General features: G+C 61.0%; 1 protein-coding gene across 1 annotated transcript; it reads right to left on the reverse strand.

Annotated features, from left to right (window-relative positions):
* Positions 1-5,743: 5,743 nt before the first annotated feature.
* CRIP2 (cysteine rich protein 2) lies at positions 5,744-10,628 on the reverse strand. The gene is made up of 8 exons (XM_004698831.4): positions 10,544-10,628; positions 7,642-7,736; positions 7,446-7,503; positions 7,036-7,176; positions 6,875-6,943; positions 6,681-6,775; positions 6,333-6,390; positions 5,744-6,249 (listed from the first exon to the last, which is right to left on the reverse strand). Exons 1-8 carry the CDS (start codon positions 10,584-10,586, stop codon positions 6,182-6,184), a joined length of 627 nt encoding a protein of 208 aa, XP_004698888.1. The 5' UTR covers positions 10,587-10,628; the 3' UTR covers positions 5,744-6,181.
* Between the last annotated feature and the right edge of the window lie 2,768 nt (positions 10,629-13,396).

Here is a 13,396-nt window from a genome sequence, read left to right on the forward strand (position 1 = left end):
TAGGGAGGGGCGCCAATTCTTCCGTTAGCCAGACCTCAGCCCAGCCCAGCCTACTTGCCTCTCTCTTTGTCCTATGCACTGGCTTCCCATAACCTTCCTGCCCACCAAGGACACGCCCTGCTTCCCCCTGGATGCCTAGCCAGTCCCCTGTTCTTCCTCCTGGCCAGGGTGTCTCCCCACCTGCTCCATCACCAGTGTCCACACACCCGCCTTGAAAAACAAAACGTCATTTCTGGATACCACCCTTTGACCAGGGTCCCAGCCACCCTGACTGGCCTTAAACCCCTCAGCAAGAGCTGAGTACTGCAACCAAGGGGCAGGGTATGGTCCTCTGCCAGCCAAACCCTCCCCTCTGCCTTGAGGAACCCAGGCACCCACAGTCACATCTGACCCCAGTGGCCTCTGCCTGGCAGAAGACACCACTGTCCTCATGGGCACCAGCCTGGCCTCCTCACCCTCCAACCCACCCCTGGCTTAGTCTTGCTGCTGTTGCTGTTGGGGGAGGCCATGCTGGGGACAGAAGGGTGGTGGTCTCGAAGGCCCAGGACCCTCCGTTAGCAGGAGAGAGGCAGTCATGGGCCCAGCAGCCAGGGACAAAATGTGGGACCAAGCAAAGGTCCTGGGCAGGTGACTAGAGACAGCCAAGCAGAAAGAGGTTATTGAGGTGAAGGGGGATGCAGGGAAAGCCAGGGTACAGAGCCCCTAGACTGAGTGTGGCTGAGGGCAGAGCCTGGGACAGTGCAGGCTATGCCTGGCCTGCGAGAGGGTAGGAGTCAGAGTTGGGTGGGATGGCAGCCCTCAAGGAGGCTTGGGAGGCTTGTCCACAGGGCAGGGTGCCTAATGATGCCCATACACAGGGAGATGCTTGTGTGTGTGTGTGTGTGTGTGTGTGTGTGTGTGGCTGTGGATGAGATTGGGTGTGCCTGTGTATAAGTGTGTGTCTTGGGTGTGTGACTGGTTATCTGCCCCTTACTGTTTAACCATTATTCACATCTCACAAGTCCCAGCCTAGGATTTGTAGATTGACAATGGCCAGTCCCTGTCCTCACCTCCAAGGCCCCACCCCAGGGACAGCCCCATCCCCACACTCTGGACTCCGACCACGCATTGCATGCTGAGCAGGTCCCCCTTGCAAACTGGGGTGTAGAGTCTCTTCCTGACTGTCTCTGCTGTTATTTCCATTGCTGTGGTCACAGGGCGGGGAGGCGGGAGGGGCCCACACTACAGGGTCTTGCCCTGTGGTGGGAGCTCCAACTGTGTTTATAGACTCAACCAGGACACACAGCCACTCGTCACACACACTGCTTCAGACAAAACTCATACACACACACACACACACACACTGAAACACAGGCACTACCAACACCCACTTAAAGATACACTCCCTCACTCAGACACACTCATTTAGACACAACACACAGACACACTCAGCACACAGCCACACTACTTCAGACACACTCACTCAAACACTCAGACACATACCAACGGTAGACACACAGACACAACACACACTCACACTAACATTCAAAGACACACTCCCTCAGACACACATATACTCAGACACCCACACACACTCAAACAGCTGCTCACACACACTCAAAGACACACTCCCTCAGACTCACACCCACTCACAGACACATCCTGACACCCAGACACAACACACTCAGACAAACACACTCTGACACACCCATACACAACATATTCAAACACAGTCTGACAACACACACTCAAAGACACTCCCTCAGACACACACCTACTCACACATACACCCCGACACAACACACTCAAACACATACTCTGACATAACACACATTCACAGACATTCCATCAGGTACATACCCACTCACAGACATAGACACTCACTCATAACACATGCACACACACCCACTCAGACAACCCACATTCAAATGCACACAGATACAACATACTTAGACACTCACAACACACAGACACAAACTAAGAACACACACAACACACACCCAGACACACATTCCCTGGGATACTTCTCTAAAACATCACACACTCAGCCCCACTGGGTCTGTGCTCCTGGGCCAGCATGCCTACAGGTGGCTGCCACCATCACCAACTGCAGCCCCCAGGTCCCTGGGCTGCAGCCAGGCACAACGCCCTTCAGTCCTATCAGCTGACCTGTCCCCTCTGTGGGCCACCTGGACAGGGTAAGCTCCCTGACATGGGCCCTCCTGTTGCTCCCGAACCAGCCCCTTCTCTGCCAACACTGGGCAGGTGGGTGGTGGTGGTGGTGGGTGCAAATAGCATTGGGCTACTTGCCCTGGGCTGTCTCTATCCAAGAGCATTCAAAGACAAGCTGAGGGCACCCCCTGACGCTTCTTCTACCTGCTCCCCATCTGGGAACACCCACATGTCCTTCCCCTCTTGAGTTTTGCCCATGGCTGGCTCAGACTGGTGAGAGGCAGCAGGGGCCCTGCCTTGGCAGGGTAGGGCGTGGGGATGGGCAGAGAAACCAGGGAAGCACACTGTGGAGGCTTCCAGGACGCCTCAAGGCAGGACCCGCCTGCAGTGACCGCTGAGGAATTTCAGCCTGCAGGCAGCTCTGAGATGGTGTCCACCAGCAAGAGTAAGTCCTGCTCTTCTGGGAGCCATGCGTGCCCCCCTCCCCTGCTCTCTCCGTCCCAAATTGTCTTCTCCGGGGGGTTGATTCTACCATCCTCAGGGCACCCATCCATCCCTGTTGCAGCTCAGCCCCCTTCAGGACGGGAAGCTGGAAGTGTGAGCAGGTGGGAAGGAAGCCCCTCTGGGTTGGAGCAATCCTGTTTCCATGCACCCAGGTATCCTGCAGGACCAGCTCACAGTGTGAAGGCATGTGGAACCATGCAACTAAATCAGGTGCCAGACCCCTTCTACCTTTTCTCTCTCTTTTTCACTCACTCGCACATACATCCACCAACCTCACTCAACCAGCGGCTGAATCAGGGACATGCAGACATTCCCAGGGCCTATTTTCAGCATCCTATCTCCTGGGAGTCTAGTCTGTCCAGAGTCCCGCCCCAGCGTGGGTCTGCTTGGCCGGAGTGGGGGAAGGGATGGGGAGGAGGAACTGGATGCTGCCCTTTCCCAGGAAAGCTTCCCAGCCTGGATGGCAGCTCCAGGGCCCAGGTGGGAGGACACTGCACCTCCTACTCTCTGGGAAGCAGGAGTCAAAGGGAGGGTTGCACAAATGACCCAGAGCCCCGCAGCCAGCCCAGCCCAGCCCAGGTACACCCTACGTGTACCCCTCCTCTGGCCAGGACACAGGGCTCCTCCCTGCTGGAGTGAAAGCCCCACAGAGCTTCCTGCAGGCCCAGAGGCTGGGCCATACCAACTGCTAGCCCCCATTGTCCTCCTTGGACCTGAGAATCCCCCACACCTGCTCCCAGCCCTCATCCCCTGGTCCCAGGCTGAGGAGCGGGGGGCCTATTGCTGCGTATTGAAACCTAGCCTCTCCCAGGCACAGAAGCAGTTTGGGGCCGACTGGCTGTTTCCAGATCCCAGGGCGGAACAGACTCAGACCCTCAAGTCTCAAGGAAGTTTAGGGAGGTTTCCTTGGGCTGGGTATGAGCCCAAGACCTGGGAAAATCAGGAGGTGATGGAGGCTGGGGGGAGTGGGGTGGGGGGTAGGGTGGAGTGAGGATGTAGCCAGAATGGATGTCAAAGGTCACTGGTGTAGGAAGTGGGCTCTGAGGAGGAGACCATGGGCCCTAAAGGAAGTGGGGTTGGTAGAGGGCAGGCAGTACAGGCCCTGCAGATGCCCCTGGGGGGGCCCAGAGCTGGGGCGGGCTGCAGTGTGTGGTCATAGCACAGGACACTGGGGAGGAAAAAGGCAGTTGGGCTTTTAGCAGAATGGGATTGGGGTACAATTGGCCAGGCAGCTCAGCCTTAGGGGTCCCTGGACTTGGTTCCTAGGAGCTATGGTGGTTGTCATGGTGGCGGGTGAGCGGATGGGCATTCTGGCTGGTGCCTTGAGGGTGGAAGGGAAGTAGGGAGGGCGGGGACACACCCAGGGACAAAGGCACACATTCTCGCCTCCGTGCCATCTTGGGGTGGGGCTGGAACCAGGAAGCACCTGGCTAGTGGCCTGCAGAGGCAGGGCTGCAGGGGTGTTCCTGGAACTGGTGCCACCGAGTGGCTCTGGGCAGCCAGGCCCCTGCCGCCTCAACTGACTCAGTCCAGCAAGGCAGCCAGGGAAACAACAGTAGCGGCGCCCGCCCCAGTTTCCATGACAACCCCAAGGAAACAAACACGGCCCCAAGGCCAGCAGGAAATGGAGTTGCCCCACCCTCTCCAAGGGCCGGACCTGCTGCCCTGTGGCCGCTACCAGGCTTAGGGCTCATCGACCCTCGACCCTCGCAGCCAAATCTGCTGCTGGTCCCCAGCGGCTTCTGGAAGGGGCTTTCCTCCTGAGTTTCCACTGGTGGGTCCTGAGAGGGAGGCTCAGGCTTTCCTCCCACCCCCTCTCCATTCCCCACTGAGACTGAGCAGAGGGCAGTCAGAGCTCTCCTCAAACAATCCCAGCCAGGAAACCCTGGCCTGGCGGACCCATGCACCAAGGGCCCCCAAACCCAGCTCTACCGCCCCTCAGCCTGAGGTGAGAACCCAGGACCCATTGCTGGTGCCCCATGATCCCCAAGCAGCCCCAGCTCTCATTCAGCTGCTACCCAGGGCCAGCACTGAGGCCACTGCAACGCTGGGAGCTGGCCTCCCCCAGCTCTTCCGAAGATGGCTGCACATGGGACAATGGACCAGGGCTGCGGTCCTGGTCGTCAGCTTGATCTGAGACCATTGGGGGGTGGGGGTGGGGGGGCCTGGGCCGGGCCACTAGTCAGGGAAGGGGCTCGGTAGCACTGGTGAGCTGGGAACAGGGGTGGACCCGGGGCCCTGTGTGGGAGAGAGGCTATGGGTTCCAGAGATGCTCAGGCTGGACGTGCGCCTCCTCTCCCCGCCGCCGTAGGCCTTGGCGGGGCCCAAGATTGGAGAGCGTTAGCCTCATCTGGGGTCTGGGGCAGAGGTGGGCGGGCACTGAGCCTTGGCCAGGCCCCAGCTGAGCAGGAAGAGGGCGCGTGAAGGCGCCCTCTGGTGCCAGCCCCGGGCATGGCTGAACCTGGGCAGGCCAGGGGCAGACCCCTGGGAAGGCCCGCAGCTCTATTCACTGCCAACCCGGAGCCCTGACCGCTGGCATGGTGGGAACACTAGGACAGGGAGGGCTGGGAATCCAGGCAGTGGCACAGCCCTCACTGCCCTGGGGCTACACCCCTACCCCTAAGGGCCAGCAGGGCGAGGGTGGGCGGGACAGTGGAGCACCGCCTACCAGTGCTGACCACGCCCCCTCTTCCCTCCACAGCCTCCACTCTTCCCCAGAATGCACTGGGCTGGGGTCTCTGAGGGGTACATGTGGCCCATGCCCACCGCCCCTCTGCCACTCCTGGCTGTGCCATGTTGGTGCCACTCACCCGGGGCTTCACCTCAGTACCCTAACTCTGCTTGCTCCCCTCGAGGGCCCCTCTGAGGCTTTGGGGACCCTTCCATCCCTCAGTGCCCCCTCCCCCCACACTGCCCCAATCAGAGCCCAAGTCCCTGCCAGCCCCTCCTCATCAGTAGGGCTGGGCTCACACTCCACCTGCCTTCTGAAACGCCCTTGGGTGCCATTCCCGTCCCACCAGGCGCAAGACACATGGTCTCAGGGCGCTGCCTTGCTCCCAGCACCATCAGAGGCACACCTGCGAGGGTCTGCAGTTCTCAAACTCTTTATTGACGTAAGTCTGGGCACGTGAGGGCTGCAGGGCAGTGTGGGCGCTGGCAGAGGGCGTGCCTGCAGGTGCAGTGAAGGCGTAGCTCAGGAGCGTAAATAACACTGGTGGGCCGCCCGCAGGGGGCGGAACATGAGGAGGCCATCTGAGAGACCTGGTTGAGGACACAGGAGACAAGAGGACACGTGGGGACACACAGACTGGGGCGCATTCAGGGACACATGTATATACAATGGATATGGGTGATACATAGGGACTAGGGGTGACAGATAACGGGGATACATGGGCCTTGTTGGTAGATAGCATGGGGGCGGGGTCCTTCACAACTCTGGTGCATTGATCTGTAGGCAGCCCTCACCGGGCAGCCCCAGGGAGCAGGGCGGTGGGCCAGCAGGCAGGGCAGTAGCAGGTGGTCACACTTAGGGCTGAATTTTGCCTTCGGGGTCCCGGTCATAGATGTAGCTCCCTACAGCCCCTGTGTTCACGCCTGCAGAGATCATCGGAGTGATGGAGAGGGGCCCAGACATTCGGACTGACCCTTCAACCCAGCGTCCCCATGAGCACACTCACCCTTGGGTCCAAAGAGAATTCCGTAGCAGGGCTTGTGGCAGTAGGGCTGGCCATCGTGCTAAGGCGGGGAGGACCAACTGAGACCAGGCGCTCACCCGCCCTTCTCTGCCTCTGCCCCAGCAGCCCCCTCTTGCACTCAGATGATGTCATCATGCTCCTGTCCCCCCTCCTAGTGGGCCCTCAACACCCCAAGGCCACACCCAGGTCCACTCACCTGAGGTATGAGCATCGAGTGTAGGCCTTCTGGCTTCTAGCCACTAGAGGGCAGCCTTCACAGCTCGGCCCCACCCTGCCGGCCTCCAAAGGGAACCCCCCACCCGCCTGGCCTGGCCCATTGGGAGCCCTCACCTCCGCGTGCCCCCCAGGGGTCAGTGTCTTTCCGCAGCGCTCACAGCGCAGGCATGGCCGGTGCCAGTCCTTGCCCAGAGATGTCACCTTCTCGGCTGGGGAAGGGGAGCCAGTGAGGCTGGCAGAGATGGGAAAGGGCACAGAAGGGAGGGGGGAGCCTGACACCCGCCCCCTCCCCCCCGCGTGCCACTCACCAAAGTAGACCCTCTTGTTGCAGCGAGGACACATGTTGGGTTCACCAGTGAAAGTTGTGACGCTGGAAGCTGGAGGTAGCAGCAGGTCAGAGAGGCAGAGGCTACTCCAACAAGCTGCTCCCGTCCACAAGCCCAGCCCAGCCCAGCCCAGCCCAGCCCACCTTTGCTAGGCCCCTTGGGTGGGGCACTAGCCTTCCGATCCTCAGCATGGGCCACAGGGACCTCAGTAGGACCAGAGACCTGGGGTCCCTCTGCTGAGGGCTTCTCATAGATGTAGGAACCGGCTCCACCGATGTTCACACCTGGGGGTGGGAGCAGGCTTGGGTGGTGGTGGGGTGGTGGTGGACAGAGGCCAAGCCAACATCCAGACCCACCCCAAACGCCTGAGAAAGGGATTCGCCACAGCCCATCTTATGAGCAAGGACCTGCAAAGGGGAGGAGGCTGAAGTGTGTGTGTATGTAGGGGGGAGCAGTGCCCACGCCCGCCCTGGGCCCCACAGGGGTGGTCTGACACTGGAGGAGTCCCAGCACAGGGATGAGGTAGGGTAGGGGGGGTGACGGGCAGGCTCACCTTTGGGCCCAAACAGTGTGGCGTAGCACGGCTTGTGGCAGAAGGGTTTCCCGTCATGCTAGGCAGAGGGAGTGTGGGCTGAGAGCCTTGTTCCTGTTCCAGGCAGTTCCCAAAGGCTTCTTAGGGCACCCTCCCCCAGCTTGAGGAGGGAGGGGGGGCATGGCACTGGCCCTGTCCATCCTCAGGAGGGGCTCACCTCAGCATGGCCACCTGGCGTCAATGTCTTGTTGCAGCGCTCACATTTGAGGCAGAATTTGTGCCAGTCCTTGCCCAAGGAGCTCACCTTCTCAGCTGCAAGTTGGGGAATGGTGAGGGCAGGGCCTGACAGACAGGCTTCCTCCGGGCAGACTCCATGCCCATGGAGGACAGGCCAGTTTTCCCAGCCCCTAGAGCCAGCTTCTCCAGGTGTCCAGCTGCTAGTCCTCCGACAGGTGCAGTGACTACCCTGTTCCCACCAGCTTCCTCTCATCCCAGCTTCACATACACACAGCCACTTCTCCCTCCCAGCTACTTCTCACACACCTGCTTCCCCACGTACCTGTTCCACCTGCCGCCCCCATCTGTCCCTCCTCTCACACCTGCCTCCCCACACCTCCCGCTCACACCTGCCTCACTACATCTGTCCCTCACACCTGCCTCCTTACAGGCCTGTCTCTCCGCCACCTGCCTCCCCCATCCCCACACACTTGTCCCTCACCCCATCCCAGGGTCTAGGGCAGTGGTTCTCAACCTTCCTCATACCATGACCCTTTAATACAGTTCTTCATGTTGTGGTGACCCCAAACCATAAAATTATTTTCAATGCTACTTCATAACTGTAATGAATCATGATGTAAATATCTGATATGCGGGATGTATTAAGCGAACCCCTGTGAAAGGGTCGTTCGACCCCCACAGGTTGAGAACCGCTAGTCTGGGTCATGCTCCACAGGTTGAGAACCACTGGTCTAGGGGCTGAAAGTGGATAGTGCACCTTTGGTGCAGCCTGTGGTGTGACTAGGCCAGGTAAAGACAGACGTCCATCCCTGTGCCTACGAGGGTGGTCCCAGGTAGGATCCCCACCATCTACACTTAGCTCCTTCATCCTGAGCCCTTAATGTCCTTCCCACTGCCACTTTGTCTCCAGAGGTCTGAGCCCAGCTGCCTCCAGAGGGTGGGTCAGGCGCTCCCGGATGGACCTTCCTCCAGGCGTCAGACTGCTGGGCTGCCTCCAGTAGCCGGAAGCCCAAGCCGAGGGCCTCCCCATGGGAGCAGAGCAGGAAAAGGGCAGAGAGGACAGGAAGAAGGGCCGGCAGGGCTGGAATTCCGAAGGGAAGAGGGGGGAGGGCCCCTAGCCTAAGTGGAGAGCCTGGGGTGGGGAGGGCCAGCACACCCCACCTCTCCCCACCACCCTGGCTCTATTCCACAGAGCAAAAGCTATCCTTCAGGGCCGCTCTAGCAACCCGAGGGAGTGGTGGCCTGGCAACAGCACAGCCCACAGGTCTCATAGTTGGTTAGGCCCAGGCACTGGGGTCTTCTAAGGGGGCCCGGGCTGTGCCCTCTCACCCCCAATTCAGTAATGCTGGCTGCACTGGCTCCCCTGAGGCTGCTGGGCATGGCAGGGCAGGCCCCTCCCCTCAGCCACACAGGGCAGGCTGGCCAGTCCTGCTCTACTACCAGGTCTGGGGTCCCTTCCCAGTACCACTTGAGATAAGGACGCTGTTGGGCTGCCTCTGGAGGTCATGGCCGTTGGAGCTCAAAGCAGCTCCGACCAGGCCTGGAGTCATCCTCAGACACACTGGCACACTGACACCCTGAATGCCGGGCCTGGGCCTGCCTAAAGTACTCGGGAGGGAGCAGGGGCAGTCTCTGGACATCACTGGTGCATTGAGGTCTCCGGGGGCGACTCCATGGGTGGGTGGCTGGGGCGGGGCAGGGATGGTCAGGTTGGGGGGCGGGGGCCAGAACCTGGACTTCACCCACAGCACCCCCTCCTCCTCAGCAGCTGGTTGGTCTAAGGAGTCTTTGTTTTGTGCTGGAAGGCAGCAGCTGGCAGGAAGGCAGACGCGCTTTTCCGGCTTGCCCGGAGGCCTGCTGGCTGGGGCTCCAGAGAGCCCCAAGTGGGCCTGGCCTGGCCCAGGGCAGTCTTGGGCAGTGGACTGGGCAGGAGGACCCTTGGGGACACAGGAGCACTGTGTCAAATCTGGTCCCTGCCCTCTGGGAACAGCAAACAAGGCTGTATCCCCTGCCCGTCCCCCCCCCCCTCCCATCCCCCACTCCCTAGCCTCTCCAAGGGCTTCCTTAACTTTGGTCTGGCCCTGTCACTGTCCTAGGCATGGCCTCAGTACCAGCTCTAACCCTGCCTATCTCTGTGCAGGTGGTAGGGATGTGAGAGCGGGTGGGCACGCCCCTCACCAGCAAAGGTTGGGGAGCAGCAGTGAGTGATCTAGACCCTGGCGGGCGGGGCACGTGGGGGGATGCTGAGTGGGCAAGAGCTTGCCTGGGGCTTCAGCCCTGGAGGCATCCAGGCGGTACTCGCTCCGGCCTCTAGGTGGAATGGGTCCTGGGCCCGTGTGTCATCACTTGCCCGCCCCCACTCCACCCCGGGGAGAGCGCGTTAGGACTCGCGGGAGGGAGAGGCTACGGTCGCCTCCGCGTGGACTAAGTCTAGACAGAGCCCGGGCCGGTCCTGTGCGCGCAGAGGTCGGGGTGGGGCCACGCGAGCTTGACCACGTGTGCGTGGCACGGCAGATCTGGGGTCCAGCCTGCCAGGAAGGGCCCAAACCCCGCCCGGCCCCACCCCGTGCTTCTCCGCTATGCCGACCGCGATGCGCCCGCACCGCAGAGCGCGCCCCTGACTCTGGCCGCGTCCTGGGCACGGCGCCCCGCTAGCCCCATTTCGGCCAGTAGCCGCCCCCTCTCCCGGTTTCACTTGCAAGACCAGGGCGGGACCCTCCGGCCGCACTCAAGCGGGCAGACAGCGAGAGCAGGGTTCCGGGCAGCGTCCAGGCGGGAGGCCGGGCGCGCGCGGGGCGCGGGATCTGCGGCAGGGGGCTGGCCGTGAAGGGCGGCTGAGGCGCTGGAGCGGGGCCGGAGCAAGCTGGGGACTGGGCACTCACCAAAGTACACGGTCTTGTCACACTTGGGGCACTTGGAGGCCATGGTCAGTGCGCCCGCTCACCCTGCTCTCGCAACTCGCGCTTGTCTCCCCCGCTGCCGCCGCCCGGTGCCCGGCCCCACCCCACCAAGGCTGCAGGCGCACCCATTGGCTCTCCGGCCGGGGCGGGGCATCGGGAACCCGCTCCCCCTCCCAGGCTGCCGGCTGCATCGGAGCGCCGCGGGGGTGCACCTGCCCCCGAGGGGAACTCTTGCATGGCGCCCCCCAGTCACTATCGCCCCCGGTGGCGTCTACAGGGCCCGACAAAGAGACTGAGGCACCCCCCAGTCCAGGATTTATTCATGGTGAGGCTGGGGTCGTCCAGCCCCGCGCGGCGGTCCCTGAAGACAGACAGGAGGCCCGACGGGTGGGTCTGGCTGCCCTGCGCCCCCCCCCCCGCCCCCCGGCGCGATCACCGGCATCTGGAGGGTCCCCTCCCTGCGTCCTCGCACCCCTCGCGCGAGCCGCGCCCTCTTGGCTTCTTTGTTGCTAGGTTCCCATAGCAACGACCGGCCGGCGGGATCCAAGCAAGATTCCAGGCGGAGCCCTGGCCACCTTATACTTTTGATCCACTGCGAGCTCAGCCCCGGCGGGCCAGTGCCAGTCTTCCAACTTAACACTGTCTGTGGTGCTGAAGTTTTATGTGGAGGCCAAGCTTGGGGACTACGCCCACCACCTCCAAAATAAGTCCTCAAACGACAGCCCACGGGAGGGTCACATGCGGTCCGCCGAGGACATTTATCAGGCCCACCAGTTGCTTTTGCCCCATTTGTTTTTTTACTTCAAAATAAGATATGTGCAGTGTGCATAGGAATTTGTTCATGGTTTTTTTTTTAAACTATAGTCCGGCCCTCCAACGGGTCTGAGGGACAGTGAACTGGTCCTGTTTAAAAAGTTTGGGGACCCCTGGTTGTCTGCAGGCGGGTGGGGACCACTAACATCAAGGTCCTGCTGTCTAGGAGCCAGAGAGGCCATGGATGGAAGGTTGTGGGGTGAGGGCCCTCGGGCCATGCGCTTTGCCTAATTCCATACTGCAACCCCCACACACCTCCCAGCCCTTAAGGGCTGTCAGGACTCCTCCATCCAGTGGCCACTTGCCAGCCTGCCTCTTTGGTGCCTTTTAGGGCTCTATCTCCTCCTCAGACCTCTGCCTGGTCTTCTGATCTCCAACCAGGACAGCCTCCCAGCCCCGCTTGCTTATACCTCTGCAGGGCCCAGTGTGGCTCTGGCACTGAAACCTGCTTACGCCTGGCCTTATGTCTGGTGCATCGCCAGCAAGTGAGCACAGGGTGTCCCGCAGCCCCAGTGCCTGATGGGCCATGGAGCCAGTGTCCGAAGGGGTCCTGTACTGGGTCAGTCCAAGGGCTCTGGGGCTAATTCTTGCTCAGACCTGGTCTTCATCCAGCCCCCAACCCCCAATCTCACCTAGCAGGAAGTTCCTTCCTGGAGCACTCATGCACCACAAGCACTCCATTTCCATGGCAACGACAGCCTAGAAATATGTGCTCCCCACCCCCCCTCACCCAGCCCGACTGACCAGCCTGACCAGCCTGCCCACCAAATCTGGACTTGAGCCAGCCCATGTAGGTGATAGGCGGGCCACCTTGGTCAGTCTCCTAGTGCAGAGGGCTGCCCTCCTCCACCCCAGGTAGTGCACTGGACTAGGCGTTCCCTGACCCCTAATGCAGCCTGGGTGTCCATGTCTCTGAATAATTCATGAGGCCCATCTGGGAGCCCCAAGCTAGGCAGCCCCTCCCCAGGCCTGCTGTGGAGGAGGGACACCTGCAAGAGAGGGAGGGCCCTGCCAGCCAAGCCTGAAACTGTGGGTGGCAGCTCAGGAATGGGCCCTGGGGGAGTGGAGCAGCAGGGGGGTAGGGAGTGTGCTGGCCCCACTCTGGCTCCGCCCCTTCCTCCTCTGCTGCAGTCCTGGCAGAGGGTCAGCAGCTTCCTCCAATGGACTGATGGGCAGCAGAGCAAAAACCTTGACCTCCACCTCTGAGGCCAGGCCAGTGAGAAATTGGCAGGTTCCCATTGCCCAGGCTGTGGGCAGGGCCCACCAGGAGCAGGGATGGACACACACACACACACACACACACACACACAACCAGGGGCAGAGATGGACACATGGGCACACACACACGCACACGTGGTAGCATTTACTACCTAATGCTTGCCAGGTTACTGAGCCCTGTACCTCCTTTCCCAGTCTGCTCTGGGCCAAGGTGGAGTGGGGGTGGGGAAGACCTGGGGTGCCCAGACAGGTGGAAACAGGCCAGGGTCACCAAGCTGGCTACTCAGCCCTTGAGAGACGGGGCACAGAAAAGGAGCATGAATGAACAAGCTCGTGGGTCCAGTACCTTATTGGTCCTAGCCCCCTAGTTCCTGAGCCCTGGTTTGGCCCCTTCCAGCCCAGCTCCCAGGGGCAGGTGGGGCCCCTAACTCTCCTTGCCTGGACAGTGTTTCTGGCCAGGGCCTATGAGAGGCTCCCTACAGGCTCTCTCACATCAAGGATGGCAGAAATTAGGGCCAGAGGGTCACCCCCGGGGGTAGACAGAGAGCCAGGGGCTTTGGGATTGCTCAGGCAAGGACAGAGGACAAAATGGATTGAAGGGGCAAAGCCAGAGGACAGAAAGGGGTCAGGGAAGGGAGTGAGATTTTCTAGAAGCCCCCACACCCCCTGGCAGCCCCCAGGCCAAAGTTGGAAAGGCTGAGGAGGGGGGGTCAGCAGTCACCTTTTCCAAAGTCCTGGCCTGGTGCCCTCTTACACTCCCCCCCACCCACACCCACATACAAACAAGCTCAGACACTGCAGATA

The sequence above is a fragment of the Echinops telfairi genome, unplaced genomic scaffold (assembly GCF_000313985.2).
Source record: "Echinops telfairi isolate 266 unplaced genomic scaffold, ASM31398v2 ScPeMD7_18;HRSCAF=68, whole genome shotgun sequence".
Lineage (NCBI taxonomy): Eukaryota > Metazoa > Chordata > Mammalia > Afrosoricida > Tenrecidae > Echinops > Echinops telfairi.